General features: G+C 42.4%; 1 protein-coding gene across 2 annotated transcripts in view; it reads right to left on the reverse strand.

Moving 5' to 3' along the window:
- ATAD2 (ATPase family AAA domain containing 2) overlaps positions 1-16,054 on the reverse strand; it is a 30,488-nt gene extending 14,434 nt beyond the window's left edge. Inside the window, exons 1-14 of one of the 2 annotated variants that reach the window (XM_082235477.1) lie at positions 15,922-16,054; positions 12,495-12,637; positions 9,253-9,302; positions 8,421-8,589; positions 7,382-7,484; positions 7,042-7,132; positions 6,274-6,378; positions 5,805-5,922; positions 5,294-5,401; positions 2,361-2,469; positions 2,022-2,137; positions 1,437-1,611; positions 1,269-1,357; positions 204-363 (exon numbers count right to left, since the gene is read on the reverse strand). In XM_082235477.1, coding sequence (XP_082091603.1) covers positions 204-363; positions 1,269-1,357; positions 1,437-1,611; positions 2,022-2,137; positions 2,361-2,469; positions 5,294-5,401; positions 5,805-5,922; positions 6,274-6,378; positions 7,042-7,132; positions 7,382-7,484; positions 8,421-8,589; positions 9,253-9,302; positions 12,495-12,589 — 1,488 coding nt within the window. In that variant the 5' untranslated portion in view covers positions 12,590-12,637; positions 15,922-16,054. Of the gene's footprint in view, positions 1-203; positions 364-1,268; positions 1,358-1,436; positions 1,612-2,021; positions 2,138-2,360; positions 2,470-5,293; positions 5,402-5,804; positions 5,923-6,273; positions 6,379-7,041; positions 7,133-7,381; positions 7,485-8,420; positions 8,590-9,252; positions 9,303-12,494; positions 12,638-14,276; positions 14,820-15,921 lie in introns of those variants that run through there. The other variant, XM_082235476.1, reaches the window with a different exon arrangement.
- Between the last annotated feature and the right edge of the window lie 731 nt (positions 16,055-16,785).

The raw sequence follows: 16,785 nt of genomic DNA on the forward strand, positions 1-16,785 counted from the left end.
GCAGAACCTATATCATCTGGATGCATTTGGGATTTGTGAAGTGGCATCAGCTGTCTATGCCCAACACTTTTCACATGTTAGTGTTCGCCACTCCTCTCCTGTTAGCCTAGCAGAACAATTTTCAGTAGAAATCAACTTCCACCCCCTGCCATAGACTCTGGGTAGGTTAAAGCCAAATATGCATGAACAAAATTGAGTCTTACATCTTTATCTGGCAAGGTGAAAAGGAACTCTCTATCGAAACGTCCAGGCCTTCGCAAAGCAGGATCTATAGAATCCAATCTATTGGTAGCTCCAATCACCACAATCTCACCTCTGTTGTCTAAGCCATCCATCAGTGCAAGCAATGTAGACACGATTGAACTTTCAAAAAGAAAACAAAAATATTTTATCCACTGTGGCTCGGGCAAGATTTTGCTGGCACAACCAAAAGGAAGAAACCATGGTCCTTAGCTCCACCTGCAATCCCTGTTGCTCTAGAAAACTGACTCTTGGGCCAGGGGACACTCAACTTTTTCATGTCTATGGTGCAGCATACAGATGAGGACTGAGTGTTTGTGAGAAATAAGCAACCCTCATATTTAATCTGCAAGTGGAAGGCATTTTGACTTTGGGGTCCAAGCCTGTATCATTTTCTACCCACTGAAGAGATCCAATTAAAAGGAAACATAACTTTACTTTGTAATAAGAAAGCTGTTCCCAACCTATAAACACTCACTGAAATTTCAAATGAAGTTTTGACTCATCAAAGATAAAATAACTTATGTGAGAGTCAATTAGTTACATGGGACAAATATTTCAAATGGGACAAAATCATGCCAGAGCTGCACTTCCTCAAGACCTGGCAACACTGTCAAAATGTTCCACATTAGCAGATCTTATATTCCTGTCGTGATGCCACATAGGTAACACATAAACCAGTTCTGAGAACTGGTATGAGAAACAGGATGGTGTTGCTGAACCTCAAATTTGTGCTCTAACACAACTCACAGAGTGTGTATGTGTATACTAAACCAATGTTGCAGTACACATGCAAAAGTTTGCCTGCATACCTGGAGGCTTACGTATCATTTGCCAGGAAGAACTGTTACTAACTTTAGGCAATTGGTTAAATACAAAGGTACTTTAAGCACATCACAAATTTAAAGCTTACAAATCTACAATGGAAACAGTGACTTGTCATAAGAGTATCTGTACAAGAAGTAATGTATTCAGGGAAAAGGTTCAGGAGATTTGAAGACAAACATAGAAAACAAACAAAGTTGTACCTGTGAATTTGATCTTGCCTACTGGATCGTACAGGAGCAAGACCATCTATTTCATCGAAGAATATAATTGAAGGACGCATCTGAAAGGCCTAAAACAAAAGTTCAAATGTAGAAATTCTGAAGGCCCTATACAGAATACACTATAGAGTAAGATAAAAGTATAATTACCTGATCAAATAATAAACGAAGCTGTCGTTCAGATTCTCCCACCCATTTACTGAGGCAGTCAGCACCTTTTCTCATGAAAAATGCTACTCTTCTATCACCTTTACTACACTCATTAGCAAGGGCCCTGGCAACAAGAGTTTTTCCAGTACCCGGCGGACCATAGAAGAGGCAGCCCCTATTAAAAGTATGAAATTGCAGTATTTTGGTTAGTAGAATGTTTCATAATTTTCAAAAGTATATCATACTTTACCTAATCATAATATAATTTAAGCTAACCTCATTAAATATGCTTATGAGTTTCTGTCTGCCTAAGAGAGATTTCATCCCCTCCCCTCTTCTGGGTGCCACCAACTCATTTCAATATTCCTCTCTCCCAATTTCAAAAAGCAACTTGCATTCTGCTGGCATCGTGTTGAAAAAAATGTATGAACATGCTGCATCTATGCAAAAGTCATTAACTATGCAAAAAGTAATCTTGTGTGGAGGGCAGGCTAAAAAAAACCCTAGCAATCATGAAGAGAAGATCAAAGTTTACAATTGGGGTACGTTCACTGTCATCCTGCAAACAAAATGTTTGCTTCCTACCTTGGAGGCTGAATTTTGAATCTCTCAAACACTTCTGGATAAAGTAGTGGGAAAACCACCATCTCCTTTAAAGCTGAAATATGGCTAGATAGTCCACCCACACTATCAAACTGGATCTAAGGAGAAGCAGAATTAACAAATGAAGGCCAACAAAGCACAGAAGTGAATAATTAAACCTTATTACTTAAGTCTTTAAAAAAATTAATGGGTACTTAAATGAACAAAACAGCTACACAGTTCTCATTCAGGTTAATCAGCAAAACTTGAAAAGCTGTGCTTATTTTAAGAGAGTGGTCAATAACAAAATGTACTTAAGAAACTAGGAAATTAAACACTCACTGAAGAATCTATTTGCATTGGATCAACATCAGCCAGGCTTGCTCCAATTTTCATTCGATCCTTGTGGATTCCCTTCAACTCATCCTTCCTAAAGTTTAGTGGAAGGCACCTAATTTGAGAATGAAGAGTTGTTTTAAGTAATAGAGAAGGAACAAGTTCATATTGAAACATGGAAATGGGGTTGCCTTTAATTTAGCAAAAGTACGAGATGTAATTTCAAATTAGAAATCTACTCCATACTATCTGTAAAATACTACAGTGCTCCCCAACCTTTTTATCGCCGCGGACCGGTAAATGTTTTGATAATTTTTCCGTGGCCCGCTTGTTTTGATTTAATAATTTTAATTTAATTGTATCTAAACATGCCTTCAAAATAAAATACAGCTACACCAAAAAATGAATATAAATGCCAAATCGGAAAAACTATCCCGGCGCTTTGCAAATGGCCGGCCTGAACTGCACGCTGCAGCCCTTTCCCCACTTGCCTGGGAGCAAAAACCAGTAAGCTTCCCTTAGACTAACACGCATGCTGTGAGGATCGTGCCACCTGCGCACACGTGACACGAACAGGAGCCTCATTCGCGAGCTTGGAATTGCCAGCGGCGGCGGGTGTGTGTGAACGTGAGAGACACTTGACGTAGACGAAGCAGATCTCACACCTTGCCAAAGTATTCAAACTGTGGGCATTCGGTGTTTGCCTTCTGCTTCGGTGTCTGCACTCCCTTGGCATGCATTGGCATGTTGCTTCCGCCCTCCACGTGCTCCTGCCCGGCCGCGAAAGGCGTGTTCTGAGCCTTGCCAACCTCGCCAGGGCCGATCCCGCCGCGGCTGCATCCGCACGCTCTCTCTCCCACGCCTGCCCGCCATGGAGGCTCCCTTCGCCAGCTTCAACGCGCTTCCTTATATGGCTGGCGATCCGGCGCTCGCCTCTTTTTAGACCCTTGACATCAGCGCCTGTAGCCAAAGCCCAATGCGGCTCGCGAGAAACCCCCCTGGTGTTGGTCCCCTCCTCTTGACCTGTTAATCCCGGGTGAAATACCAGTGCCTAAAAAGGCTTTCGAGGATTTATTTGGTTTCTGTCTGCAGATACGATTATAATATATACACCCACTCCTCAAAGGGAAGCGGGTGGGTGGTTGGGGGGGAAAGTCTGGGTATATGGCTGCCACTTTTACAGGCCAGCCCTAACCGCGTTTGCTCGGAAGCGTCTCCTTTCCCCCCATAGTTTTACTTCCAAGGAAGTGTGCGCAGGATAGCAGCCCCTGTGCTTTCGATGTTTCACACGCCCCAGTTGAATCGTGGGATTAACTCCCACCCATCCCATTAAAAAAAGAAAAATAATCAGATCGGGGTGAAACCCCTTCTTCCTCGCCGCACCCCTGTGAGGTAGGACACCACTTCTACTCGTGATTCACAGACAAAAGCCAACTGAGTGAGGCTAAGAGGCGGCGACTTCCCCAAAGCTAGAAGGATTTCTTCGAAGCCAGCTCCCAGCCCTGAAGACTTGCTCTTCCTTGTGTTTTAAATGGTTTTTGTTTTGTTTTGTTAGTTGTATGTGTTAGTGTTTTGTAGTGTTTTTTGTATTGTATTGTTGTATTGTTTTTTTTTTTTTTTGGTTTTCTGTAGTGTTGTGTTTAAACTGTTGAAAAATTAATAAATATTATTTTTAAAAAAGAGAAGACGACTTGCTCCAAAATGGCACTACTCACAGCTTGGTTTTGCAGTTTTGACAGCGGATTCGGATTCCGATATTATACCTGCATTTAGACAGGTTGAGAACGCAGGAACCGAAGTTTCGTTGCCTTTTCGCTGGTGGCAATCCAAGGTGTCCCCCCCCCCCCCGTGCACTTACCTCACGGCAGCTTCTCTTCAGTCCCCGCATCTCCGACCTCGAGTCCTCAGTCCTCCCGTGGCGCCTCCTCCTCGGCCAATGGCGTGAGGTTTGCCTTTCGGCCAATCAGGAAGCGGGAGGACCCGCTCCCTGATTCGCCAGGAGGAGCATCAGTGTGACAATAGCGAATTTTCATTCGCTATTGTCACACAATGGGCGGGCTTGGGAGGGTGCAATGCTCTGCGCCTTGGCCGCCCGCCACAGTGAAATGATTTGAAGTTCCTCGGGCGGCCCGGTGCTGATTGATCCACGGACCGGCACCGGTCCGCGGCCCGGGGTTTGGGGAACACTGCTGTAGAATCTACATTAGCTAAACATAAAACAGTTCTTATGAATATTGTGGGTGAAATTCAATGCTGTACAATCATTCTGTCCGTGGAAGCATTTCTGCTTGCCAGACAAAACAATCTCTCTTCTCCTTCCCCCACACTTTATTCTGCCCCCCCAACACTGATTTCAAAGGGTGCAGGGGAAGCCCAGCTGCACTAGCATGACTCATTGTCCTGCCTCATGCTAATGCAATTATTAAGTCCAATCCGGTTCTGTGTCTTCTGAACAAATTATTTAATCTGAGGAACTAGAATTCTCTAGGTTTCTCATTAACAATGTTTTAATCATCTAGTATCCAGATCAGGGACTCCCAAACCGTGATTTTAAGTTAAATTCAGGTGGTTTGTGGTGTGCATGTAAAAGTAACATTAAAAATCATGCAGCATCTAGTACACGGGTTCCCAAATTTGCATCTCCAGCTGTTTTTGGACTACAATTCCTATCATCCCTGACCACTGGTCCTGCCAGCTAGGAATGATGGGAGTTGTACAAAAAGAAAAAAAAGCAAGGAAAAAAAAGCTGAAGGTCAAAGTTTGGGAAACCCTGACCTAGCACAACACATTATAACTGCCACAATAGGCAGAAAACGTAGTCTGCCAAGACCCTCAGCAATTTTTAGGTGGTCTATTGGGAAAATGTTTGGGAACCACTGAGCTAGATAAGAATGTATAATATGTACATTGTTATTCTGAGTCCAAAAGTTGCAGGATACCTGCTTAATGCTTTGCTCCGACTTCGTTTCCTACGCCTTTCAAAGCGTTGCTCGTCATCAGAAGATGATGAAGATGTAGAATCACTATTGTGAATTGCATGCTTTCGTCTGTTTTAATTAAAAGACAAAACCTGTTAAGTAGTCACTGTGAAAAATTGCACAATTAATTTACACGGCCAGTTGAGGCATCCAAATTATTCCATGTATCAGCAAAGTGGGTAAGCTGCATGCAGATGTGTTTGGTGGTTGAACACCCCCCCCAAAGAAGCTCAACAACTTTGACCTGAACCCCCCAAAAGGGGGTAGATCACTGCCAGTTTTTAACTCTGTGAGTAGATCGCAGTCTCTTGGGAGTTGGCCACCCTTGCTCTACACAATTTGCTATAGATGAAGAAGTCATAACAGCAAGTACAACTGAAGGAAAGTGCAGCTGATTTGAAACCATAGTTGTTGAGTAAGTCAGGAGGAGAGAAAACATTCGTGCACTGATAATACTGGAGCACTAATACACAACAAATCAACAAACCTGTTAATCTTCCTTGATCCCGCAGGGCTGAAGGAAAATCTTCGTCTCACTGGAGAAGCAGCATCAGGATAAAACAATTTGGGCTTCCTCTGGTGCCTTGGTTCTATTAACAAACATCAAAGTAAGAACAGTTACATGTTTCCCCTTACATATTAATTGATGAGAATATAAAATGTCAAAATTTTGGAATATCACACTTATATGTTAAGTTTAGTTCTAACATGAACTAAGTTTGTGTTTTCATTTCTGGGACAAGACTTCTCAATCATTCAAACAGGAAGATTTTCTGGTAGTCACGTAGTGAAAACATGTATAATTGTGTGGCAAAACGTAAAGACAACCAAAACAAAGCAAAAACAAAACAGGGGTTGATATACCAAAATAGCGAAGCTTTCCAAATATAACATGCAAGGGTAAATAAACTCCAGGGGAAGATGGTATAGTGGACACCTACTTTCTGGTGAGGCCTGATAATGCACAACTGTTTTCCGCTGTCTAAGGTCGTAACGCTTTTGATTATCTTCTCCATCTTCATGGTCTTCACCTTCTTCTGAAGATTCTAAATAACAGAATTCTCTTTAGCTTAAAGAAACTTACTTGACTTACAACAGATTCTAGGGCTGTAAGTGCAGTTAGACACTATCAATCTTGGATTAGGAACAGCTTCACTACAGTAAAAGCTATTACGATTTGTTATTTTAAGACTGTAATACAGGCATCCCCAACCTTCGGCTCTCCAGATGTTTTGGCCTACAACTCCCATGATCCCTTGCTAACAGGACCAGTGGTCAGGGATGATGGGAATTGTAGTCCAAAACATCTGGAGGGCCGAAGGTTGGGGATGCCTGCTGTAATAGCATCTCCTCAGAAATCCCAATAAATTTTGTGAGTTTAGGACTACAAACTAAACGGATTTTTGGAGTAATTAACTACCATCTCCACATGTCATTTTCTAAATGTCTAAGGTGAAGGATGTTTCTATAAACAAAAAGGTTCCCCATTGTGTATACAAGTTATGTTGATCTAATTTGTATTTTGTTTTACTGAAAAACAATAAAAACATTTGGGGGGGGGAGATTCCAAAATGAAGCATATTTTTTTATCCTATTGGAGTATACTAATTCACTCACTCAAAACCTAAAAGTATGGTGAAATTGTACTGCATTGTATTAAAATAATAAAACTGAATATAGCTCTAAAAAGTTAAAAGTAGAACAATAACCTGCACTTCCATCTTGGTTATCAGTGGTTTCTTCATCAATCCTTTGGATTGCTCTTTTTGGTTTTCCTCTTGAGTACACATTAAGGTTTTCCTAATAATAACAAGTGAAAACATGTAATTCAAGTCATCCCATGACACGTATCATACATGCAATGAAACTATCAGCTTTAAGGCCAGCTCCAATAAAAGTAGCAAAACACTATGGAATAAATGTTTAAGCTTTCCATCTCCATCCCTCTTGCTTAGCGTATAAGCAAAGATGAAGTTAAAATTGCAAAATACATATTTAACAAGAAAAATAGCAAGAAATTATTCTTTTACAATCTGTATATAAATGTACCTCTTCTCCATCATTAAACACTCCAAGATCTTCCAAATCCAACATTCGTCGCCGACGCATCTTCTTCATATCATCCATTTTTTGCAGTACAGCTTCTGCAGTGCTTGACAAAGTGCAAGATGTAATCAAACAGAACATGAAGAATATTTTAAAACAAAAATCAGTTAAACAGAGCAAGCTGTGGTGCTGCGCTAACAGGTTATGGGAATATGAAACTAGCTTAATATATGTGTGTGTGTGTGTGTGTGTGTGTGTGTGCAAGGTTTGAAATGAATGGCAGCAAGATAAAAGAATTTTACTACAGTCCCACCTGAAAGTGAAATAGCAGAACTTTCTATTATTCAAGCACAAATCACAAAGATAACACCCTATCTTACAACAAAACTAAGAAACCATTGAAGCAGTTGCTGGTTGAGTGGGAAATCAGAGCATGAATCCATAGGTGTTAATGAATGTTTATTTTTATTTAGCATTAAGGTTGAACTAAAAGATTTACTCATATTTTGAGTGCTTCTATACTATTTTTCATCATATTTGGCATCAGGACATTTCACATCAATAAAAATATATGGTAATAATGGAAGACGACAACATCAAAATAGTAAAATTCAATAAAAATTCCCACCCAGTTTCATCCGCTATGTTTATATTGTAAGCTTAACGATAACAATAGTAATATTGAACTTACGATATAAACCTGGTTGGTTGACAGAGGGCAGGATCTTTTAAACTGAATTTTAGCAACAAGTTATTTGACTATAGTAACAATATAAACACTCCAATAAATAACATAAACAGGCTACTATGCAGAGCCGCATGTATACTCAACATAACTATTAAGTCCCCTCTTTCCACTACAGAACATTTTAATCCCTGACGTTACTCCTGTAGTTATAGAGCTATCCAGTATAATACAAGAAGCTGCAATCAGAAATTAAAAGTGGGGAAATACCATGTTTTTCACAAAATTTCCATTTCCACCACAGTTGTTCAAGAAAATGCTTTCTCAAGACATTTTGACACTATAAAAAGTCCTTACTTTGTAATAAGCTTGTCAAACAAAACGGACTGGTTCATAGTACTAAAGCGGCTTCGCCTAATTCTGCAACTGCGGCGGACTTCAACATCCCCATTTTCTTCTGCAACATGTTCACCAGACTTCGAATTTATTCCTGTTTTCAAAGACCTAGTGACACGAACTACAGTTCCTATGTTTTAAAACAAAAATTCTTTTCATTAGTCTGTTGGCTTACATAAAGAACAGATTTTTAGGCATTATTCTTTGGCGTTGAGAATTGTTTCAAAAATAAGTTTAGTATTTATGCAGTAGTCCTAGGTACTTCTTATGATGTTAATCATCTATTTCTGTGAGGTTTTTCAAAACTGATGTTTGGATGCAGTATTTCTGGGAGCAAAGTAAAATCAAATCCAGGAGCAATTGGCTCTCATTACCACAAGAAAACATTAAAATTTAGCATCAACTCTAAAATATCTGAAACTCCCCTTGTTCAAAAGTGTTATCCTGACCCATTCACCTTGTTACAGCTGCCCTGTCACCTCTGCAAGCCACCCTCTACCAATGGTAGAGGGGTCCTCTGAAATGGTGCCTGACGGGACACATTCATTTACCCTATCTCTAAAAATACAAAAGGAGCAATAGGTATTGATAAGTGGCATAGTTTTAGGTCAGATCATTCTTGCTACAGCAGAACACAGTGCCTATGAAAGCTATGGAATGTCCTTCCACTGCAAAGGTACACAAATGTCAACCTTCCCCAGGCTAGGAGGTTGAATGGCATCAGTGGTGCACTGGATCATTTTACAACTCTACATTTCTATAATTCACAAGATTTGTATTTTACTAGATTTACCATATTCACAATCTTCATTCTTTTTATCTGCTTGTTGTCTAGCCAGCTGCCTGCACAGAAACAAATAGATTCAAAGTTAAGACTTCACCAATTTTCATTTGGCTCAGTACTGGAACTGAGTTGAACTCTGGGACCTCCAACTCTTTAGGGTTCCAAATATGTTCTTTTTCCAGAATACTCCCATTTTTACCCATCTACCAGCTCAGTTCTCACTAGGATATTTTTGTTCTCTCCCACCACCCAAAAGGAAAATTTGTACTTATGCAAAGCTTGAGGGAATGTTTTAGCTTCATAAGGACTGGCGCTCTTGAGAATTTGAATTTGCTTAGTTTATGAAATCCTTTTTATTTGTTCAATTTTCAGTTATAAAAAGATCAATTCTAAAAGCTCAAGTTAACAAAAGGTAGTGCCAAAATCATTTTAAAATGTAATGCTGCTTGTACACTAAGCCTTTTTTTTTAAAAAAGTGAGTTTTTAAAATTGCTTATAACCATAATCTCTACATGATTAGTAGAAAAGCAAACATTAAAAACACAGAATATTAAAATTAATCAGATAAAATTAACACCCCAGAAATGCTTCAAATAAAAATGTTTTTATGGTATGCCAAAACCCAGTGTCAGAATCTTCTCACCTCCACCAATGAATCTTGCCTCTGCTAGAAGGGTAGCATAATGCATGGGCTACTATGCTAAATGCTATCTTCTGAGTAAAAATAAATCTGATATCTAGAGCGGGATCCACCACCAAAAGGTCAGCCCTGAAGCTCTATGACCTAGGCAGCCTATAGGGAGTGAGGTGCTCTTTAAGATACCCTGGTCCTAAGATGTTTGGGGCTTTGCACGCTAGTACCAAAATTATTTGTATTTTTCCAGTCTTACTACATTTCTGTGTTAACTGTGGAGATTGCCCTCCACAAGCTGCAGTATAATTCTGGGATATGTAGTACATAAATAATGCATTTTAAATGTAAAACATTTTAATAGTTTTCACTGATATAATAGCTACACTGCAATTTCTTTTCAATGAAGTTCTATTCTGCCAAGGTGTAGGAACTATTGGTGGCTGGTTCATATGTTCAGAGAGACTGTGTTCATTCAGTTCTAGAGTGGGTTGCCGTATTCCACAAGAATCAGGTGTGTAGTTTGAGGATGATTATAAATCCATTATTGCCATCCAGTGCTCCAGTGGCATGTAAAGTACAGTATTTTGGACAGCACCAGTTACAGACTCTCCAGAGTAGATACATCTTGGCCTCAGTTATTAATTCTCCAGTAAATTCCAGATATGATTTACTGCAACATGCTCTTTTATGGGGCCTTTGAAGACATCTGAAAGTTCCAGTTAGTGGAGGACACAGCTGTTAAAGACTGCTAAAAGGAACCAGGAGGTGGGATAATAATCACACAGTTTGAATTTGCTCCCTATTACATAAAACTTCAGTTCAAAGTGCAAGGTACTTATTTAAAAGCTCTACCCAACTAACAAACCAGTATCTACTAAGAAGTCTATTCCTGGATCCATCTGCCTGTGTGTCAAGAATTAGACCTGATACCTTTCTCCAGATACCCTCACCACTGGAAGCAAGGTGAGTGGCAAACAGGAGATAACCTGAAGCTTGCCTAGCTCCTACTTTGCTGTAAGTTTAGTACCAGACAACAACCTCCCCTTCCTTCAGGCTTTTAAACCTATTTTTTTATTTTTTCTAAGATGCTGCAAGTTTTTATCCTGTGCTCTTATATTTTATTTCTTTCACATTTGCACTTTTTACTATTTAGTAAACTACTTGGAAAATATTGATTGGCCACTGAAAAGTGAAATATTTTAAATAAATACATGTTCTAGTTCATATTGCTTACAGTCAATTTGCTTGGCATTGGCCAAATTCTCATGTGATAGTCATAAACCATTGCTTACCGCATGAATGAATCAAGTCAATTGCTTCTCCTGGCTTTACGAAACAAACCACCATCTCTGGCTTAGAATTATGTTTGAACACATTCTGTAGCAAAGATTTGTTCTTGGGCTTACTGAATGTGGTTTGTTGCATTGAAACAAACTACAATCCTAACTTCACCATGGATTGTGGTTACTTTTCAGTGTTAGCTGGGAGGAGCAAAATGGGGCACAATTCACTGGTGCATCATAAGCCAAGGCCCACTATATGTCAATGGAGTGGCTGCCTGTCCAGATATGTATGTCATATAAACAATACTTAGTTAACAGGAAACCCTAAAAGAGATCTTTTCACATGATGGTAGTAGAAACGTATGATCATTCAAGAAGTCCAAGATGTGAATACCGTATTTTTCACCCCATAGGACGCACCTAGTTTTTTTTTTGGGGGGGGGAAATAAAGGGGAAAAAAATATTCCCCCCCCCCCAGGTGCGGGGCTGGGGAAGCCCGAGCTTCCCCCGACCCCTGAACAGGCTGCTATCCGCAAGCTGTGGGAGAGCTGTGCGACTTCATGCAGCTGTCCCACGGCTAGCGGAGAGCTGCGCGAAGCTGGAAGCCTGGGGTGTGCTGAGCTCAGCGCGCCCCAAGCTTCTGGGTGCAGGCAAGCTCTCCACTAGCCGTGGGAGAGCTGCGCAAAGCCGGAAGCCCAAGCTTCTGGGTGCAGGCAAGCTCTCCGCTAGCCATGGGAGAGCTGTGCGACTTTGCGCAGCTCTCCCGCAGCTTGTGGATAGCTTCCTGAAGCCTGGAGAGCGAGAGGGGTCGGTGCGCACCGACCCCCCTCGCTCTCCAGGCTTCAGCGAAACCCTGCACTTGCCCCAGAGGACGCACACACATTTACCCTTCATTTTTGGAGGGGAAAAAGTGCGTCCTATAGGGCGAAAAATACGGTATTTAAATCTTAAAGTATATAAGCCTGTGCCATCATCCTCAAGCAATTCAACCAAGAACTTTAGTTGAAATCCACCTTAGAAAAGCTGTAGTTTCTACACCACAATTTTCTCTAACAATGACCAAAGGACAAATTCACTCAAGAAGACAATTTCCAAGGCATGGAATACAAATAGCAACCAGCATAACTGGGCCCACTTAAGTTCTGGCAATGTGAGGTGCTCTACATGCCGTCAGATTTGTAAGTACTAATTTACTCTGCGGGGAGCACAGCACGTGTATAAAAAAACTCTGGTAGTTAAGAGTGTAGGACTTAATAAACTAGGCTACAAGTAATACAGGTAGAACATAAAATGATCTTACAAACATATCTGCAAGAAGTAGAAAAAGTTATTACCTTGTAAAATGTTTCCTGTTAATACCATTCTCACTCAGCATTGTCACGCTTTTGTCAAAACTAGAGTCTGAATAATGTTGATTATTTTTCCTCATAGATCTTAAGGAATGTAAATGTTCACATTCTTTATCTGAAGAAAACTCCTGAAGAAGTAAAAACCAATTAGGAACATGCACTAATTGGATTATTAAGGCAACTAACAAGAGCATGAAACATCAACTGAAAATTAAGAGATGAAAGCATTCAACAAATGCTCAACTATAGTCATGGCATGACCCACACAGTTCTATTCTGTCCCTTATGATATCTACATTAAAATACAAGTGTGTGATAGTTTGGAGGTTTAAAGTCAAGAACTATTTCTCCATTACATCTGAGCCAAGATACCCAGGAAATGCAAAACCACCAGGCAGGATGAAGTCAAATAAACAGATTCAATTCAGACAAGGCAGGTTGTTGGTTGGTAGGTAGGTACTCACTGGTACTCAAGACCACTCCTGCCCGAATGCTAGGTCATGGGCTGTATTATGTTCTACTCAGAATAAGGTTACCAATTTTTTTTCCAATGAATCCGGGGACACTTTTCAATAATAGGATTTTGTCAGGGAACTGATTTGTAAATCCGGGAAACGGGGACATCTGGTAACCTTAACTCTCAATAGACCCACTAAAAGTAATAGGCATTACCAACTTACATTCATTGATTTCAGGTAGGTCTGCTCACAGTGGAACTGACTTGGCTACACTCCCAACCAACAGCCACATTAGCATCACCAAAAAAAAAGCTATTGTCATCTACCCCACTCATTGTTTGATCAATGTGAGCAACCGTGCTGGATGGGGTGTGTGTTTGCATGTTTGAAAGATTCTAAAGGAGCAATTGAGTGCCAAGGTGAGTAAAGGCAATGAAAGATAGCTAGAATCAGAGAAAGGGGGGAGGGACAGGGCCACTGCCCAACTTGAGATGTTTAGAAAGGCACTCTGCATGACAAAGGAAACGAACAGAGCAATGATATACCCTCTGGGCAAGTCAAGCCCACAGCCTGCTGTTAAAAAAACCACTTCCAAGACAAGCTCGAGGGGGCGGATTGCTCAATTTGCTGGAAGGCATTGTCATGCAATGGAGCTGATATCTTAGGGCGAGTTTCGGGACATATAGTTCAAAACTCGTGGCACTCGCTACCATGCAATATGGGCGATTGAGGCGGGCAAAAGGGGAATTATTAAGCTTGCCCCCCCCCCACAAACCCCGTCTAACTAATGGCTGTGCGCTTTGGGTTCCCTGTGCTTATCAACAGCAGGCTGAGTGGGGAAAAGGATGATCGACTTAGATGGGCAACTTCGGTTTCTAATCTTCCAACTTTTAAGACTTCGTAGCTTCTGGTGTGTGGAAAAAGCAATAAATAGTATTTACAAAACAACGACTTCCCAGGTTCTGGGTCACCCTACGGGGTCCCACCCCCCCAAAAAAAACCCCACATATAAAATGGTTGTTTTGTTTTTTGGCCGAAACTTTTCATGTATGAAGCTTGTTATGAAACTTTTGCTGCCCAGCTGCGTTGTTTTGGAGTTGGTTTTATCGCGCGCTGCGGTTTTTCTGGGCAGCTGCTTCCAAAGCCTCTAGTGGCAAGCAGCAGCTGCCAGCAACTTAAAAAAATAGTAATAATAATGAATTCATTACACATAAAACAGTCTCTGCCGCCTGGGGGAGGAGCCTGAATCTCCCTAAGGGACTTAATAAAAGTAAAAGGTGACCCCCCCCGCCTCCGGTTTTCTCCTCACCGCGACGGCTCTCCGGGCCTTGTCTCCGCCGGCCACTGCCGAGGAAGCCGACGGGAGCTCCAATGAGAGAAACTCGGAGCTCGTCTCCATCGCGTCGTAAGGCGACGCCGGCGTTGCGCCCCGTCGGCCGCTGCCTGAGTTGCTGCTGCCGGCGGGAGCGCCGCCCGGGCCTGGACGGCTAGGGCCGCCCGAGCCGCTTCGGAGCATCACCATGCCCTCCCGTCGCGTCGCCCTGACAGCTGGACGAGGCCTTGGCCGCCACAGACGAGGCTCCTTCGCCGCCGACGAATTCTGGCGCCACAAACCGGGAGGAGCCGCTTCACCCAACCGCCATTCGAAACCCTCCGCACCTCAGCGCTTGCTTCTCAACCACACGGCAGGAAAGGAAAATACAAGACCCCTGCCAAACCTCATAGGCTCTGAACTACTTTCCCTTCCTTCCCTATTTTTACTACAGAACACTTTTTAAGAAAAAGCCTATGGGTTAGTGAGTTCGCCGCTGGACAAGTAGTCCCAAACCGGCGGAGGGACACAGCGCTGCGTTTTTCCTCCGCAGTTTTGGCGCGCGCGAAGTTGTTTTGAGGGCCCGCTTGTCCTGCTGCTGCTTCTGCGCAGCGATTGGCTGGCGGGGCCCGGCGCGCGCGGCTCTGCCTCACAGGCTCCTCCCACCCCCACATCAAATCCCGCGCCTTCCCGAGGCCAGTTTGCAGAGGCGGCGCAGCGTGTGGGTTTGGAGGGGCCAAACTTGAAAAAATATTAACAAAATAAACATTGTGCAATAACTAGGAGGGCGCGCAGCCCTTGTTGCAAATGCAACGCGTTGCCCGATTTTTTATTTTTATTTTTTTATATTGCATGTTATATCTGCACTCGCCACTAAACAGTTTTTGCTGGAAGGGCATCTATCCTGCAGCAACGCAAACACCGGCCCAAAGTATTGCATATCCTAATTAAGTGCATTGCGACGTAAAGCCTTAAAGCGGTCACCTCGATGGGCAGGAACGGCACATTGGAGAGACAGAGCAGAGCAAAGACGGGTGATATTTTTTCACAGCCAGCAGGCTCCTTTTTAAAAGATCCCGTCCGTGTGGGAGCGATCCGCCGCCAACTACTACGAAGTAAGCTGCTGGCAAACGAGGGAGTGCAAGAAAACAAACGCTTTTCTGTAAATAAGAGGCGGTTGCTTTTCTGCAGAGAAAACCCTGCCTAGCAGCACAACTAGCACCCTTCCCCCCCCATTCCGCTTACCCGCGAGCGGGACTTGCTTCCAAGCCAACAACATGCACGCACATAGGAAAAAAAGCCTGTGCAATGCATGCTCGCCGTCATAAAACAAGCAGGGTTATAAGAGGGGCACCAAATTGGGGGGCTTTTAAAAGCTGAGAGAAATTCTTGGAGGACAAGTTGCCCTAACGCTCCTCATTACCAGTGGCTGGAAACCGCAGGAGAGGCTCATGGGCTCAGGCCTTGTTTTGGGTTTCTCATGGGCATCGGATTGTGATGGGCTATTGGCCTGATCCTGCAAGCTCTTCCAAACGTGGCTCTTCCCAGGAATCTTGCATTTCCTTCATCCCTGTTGCCCTAGACTTTAACACGAAGGACGCCCTGCCCAAAAGCGTATTAAAAGACGGGAAGCTTTTCTCACCGGTAAGATCCCAGGTAACTTTCGGAACAGATCCCAAATGGAGAGGATCGCCTCTCCTGGATGAAAAACCAGCCTCTTCTCTCCAGCCCCGAGTCAGGTCTCAGGTCAAGTCCCCAGACAAAACCTGCAAGATTTTCGCTCCCTTAAGGAAGAGGGCGGGGTTTCCCTCATCTCTTTATCGACTAAGAATTTGACCTCTTATCTATTAAAGCACTTAAGGGTACTGACATGCTCTGCATATTCCTCCCTTCCAGAATGGGCCACATCCACGCTGATTGGATCTTATGCATTTAACTGGATTAATTTGTGCTGTTCATTCCTGCAGTTTTGGCCCCGCTTCCTAAAAATACTAGCACACAACACACCTCCCTTTACTCATGATAAAAAGTTTGCTCTCCATTAATAGTCTAGTGCCTATTTGATGAAGTGGGTCTTTACCCCTCCCCCATGAAACTGGGCTCCACAATACAAATGTATGTGTTGTTATTTATTAAAATATTGCAGCACAAGTTTTCTCATAAGGCAGCGTACAAAACAGCAGTAGGAAATCATATCCTCAGTTGAATATGTACAACTCCATCCCACTAAAATTAGCAGTAAAAGCACCAATAAAACTCAGTGATTAATGAGAAGGTGGAAATGCAAGTGTACTGAACGCCCTTTTAGCCAGGCGTACTTAAACGAAGGATCATGCATTGTGACTAAACATTGGGTGCACATCTGAAAATGGCAAAAATGAGAACAGCCCAGTTGAATCTTAAAAGCTGGCAAATTCACGACGGAATCGGGTTTCCTGGATTGGACTACAGTACATTCAGAATCACAGCATTGTAGAGGAGGAAGGAATCCCTTGGGTCCAACCCC

This window comes from Podarcis vaucheri (assembly GCF_965113315.1).
Source record: "Podarcis vaucheri genome assembly, chromosome: 8".
NCBI classification, from domain to species: Eukaryota; Metazoa; Chordata; class Lepidosauria; order Squamata; family Lacertidae; genus Podarcis; species Podarcis vaucheri.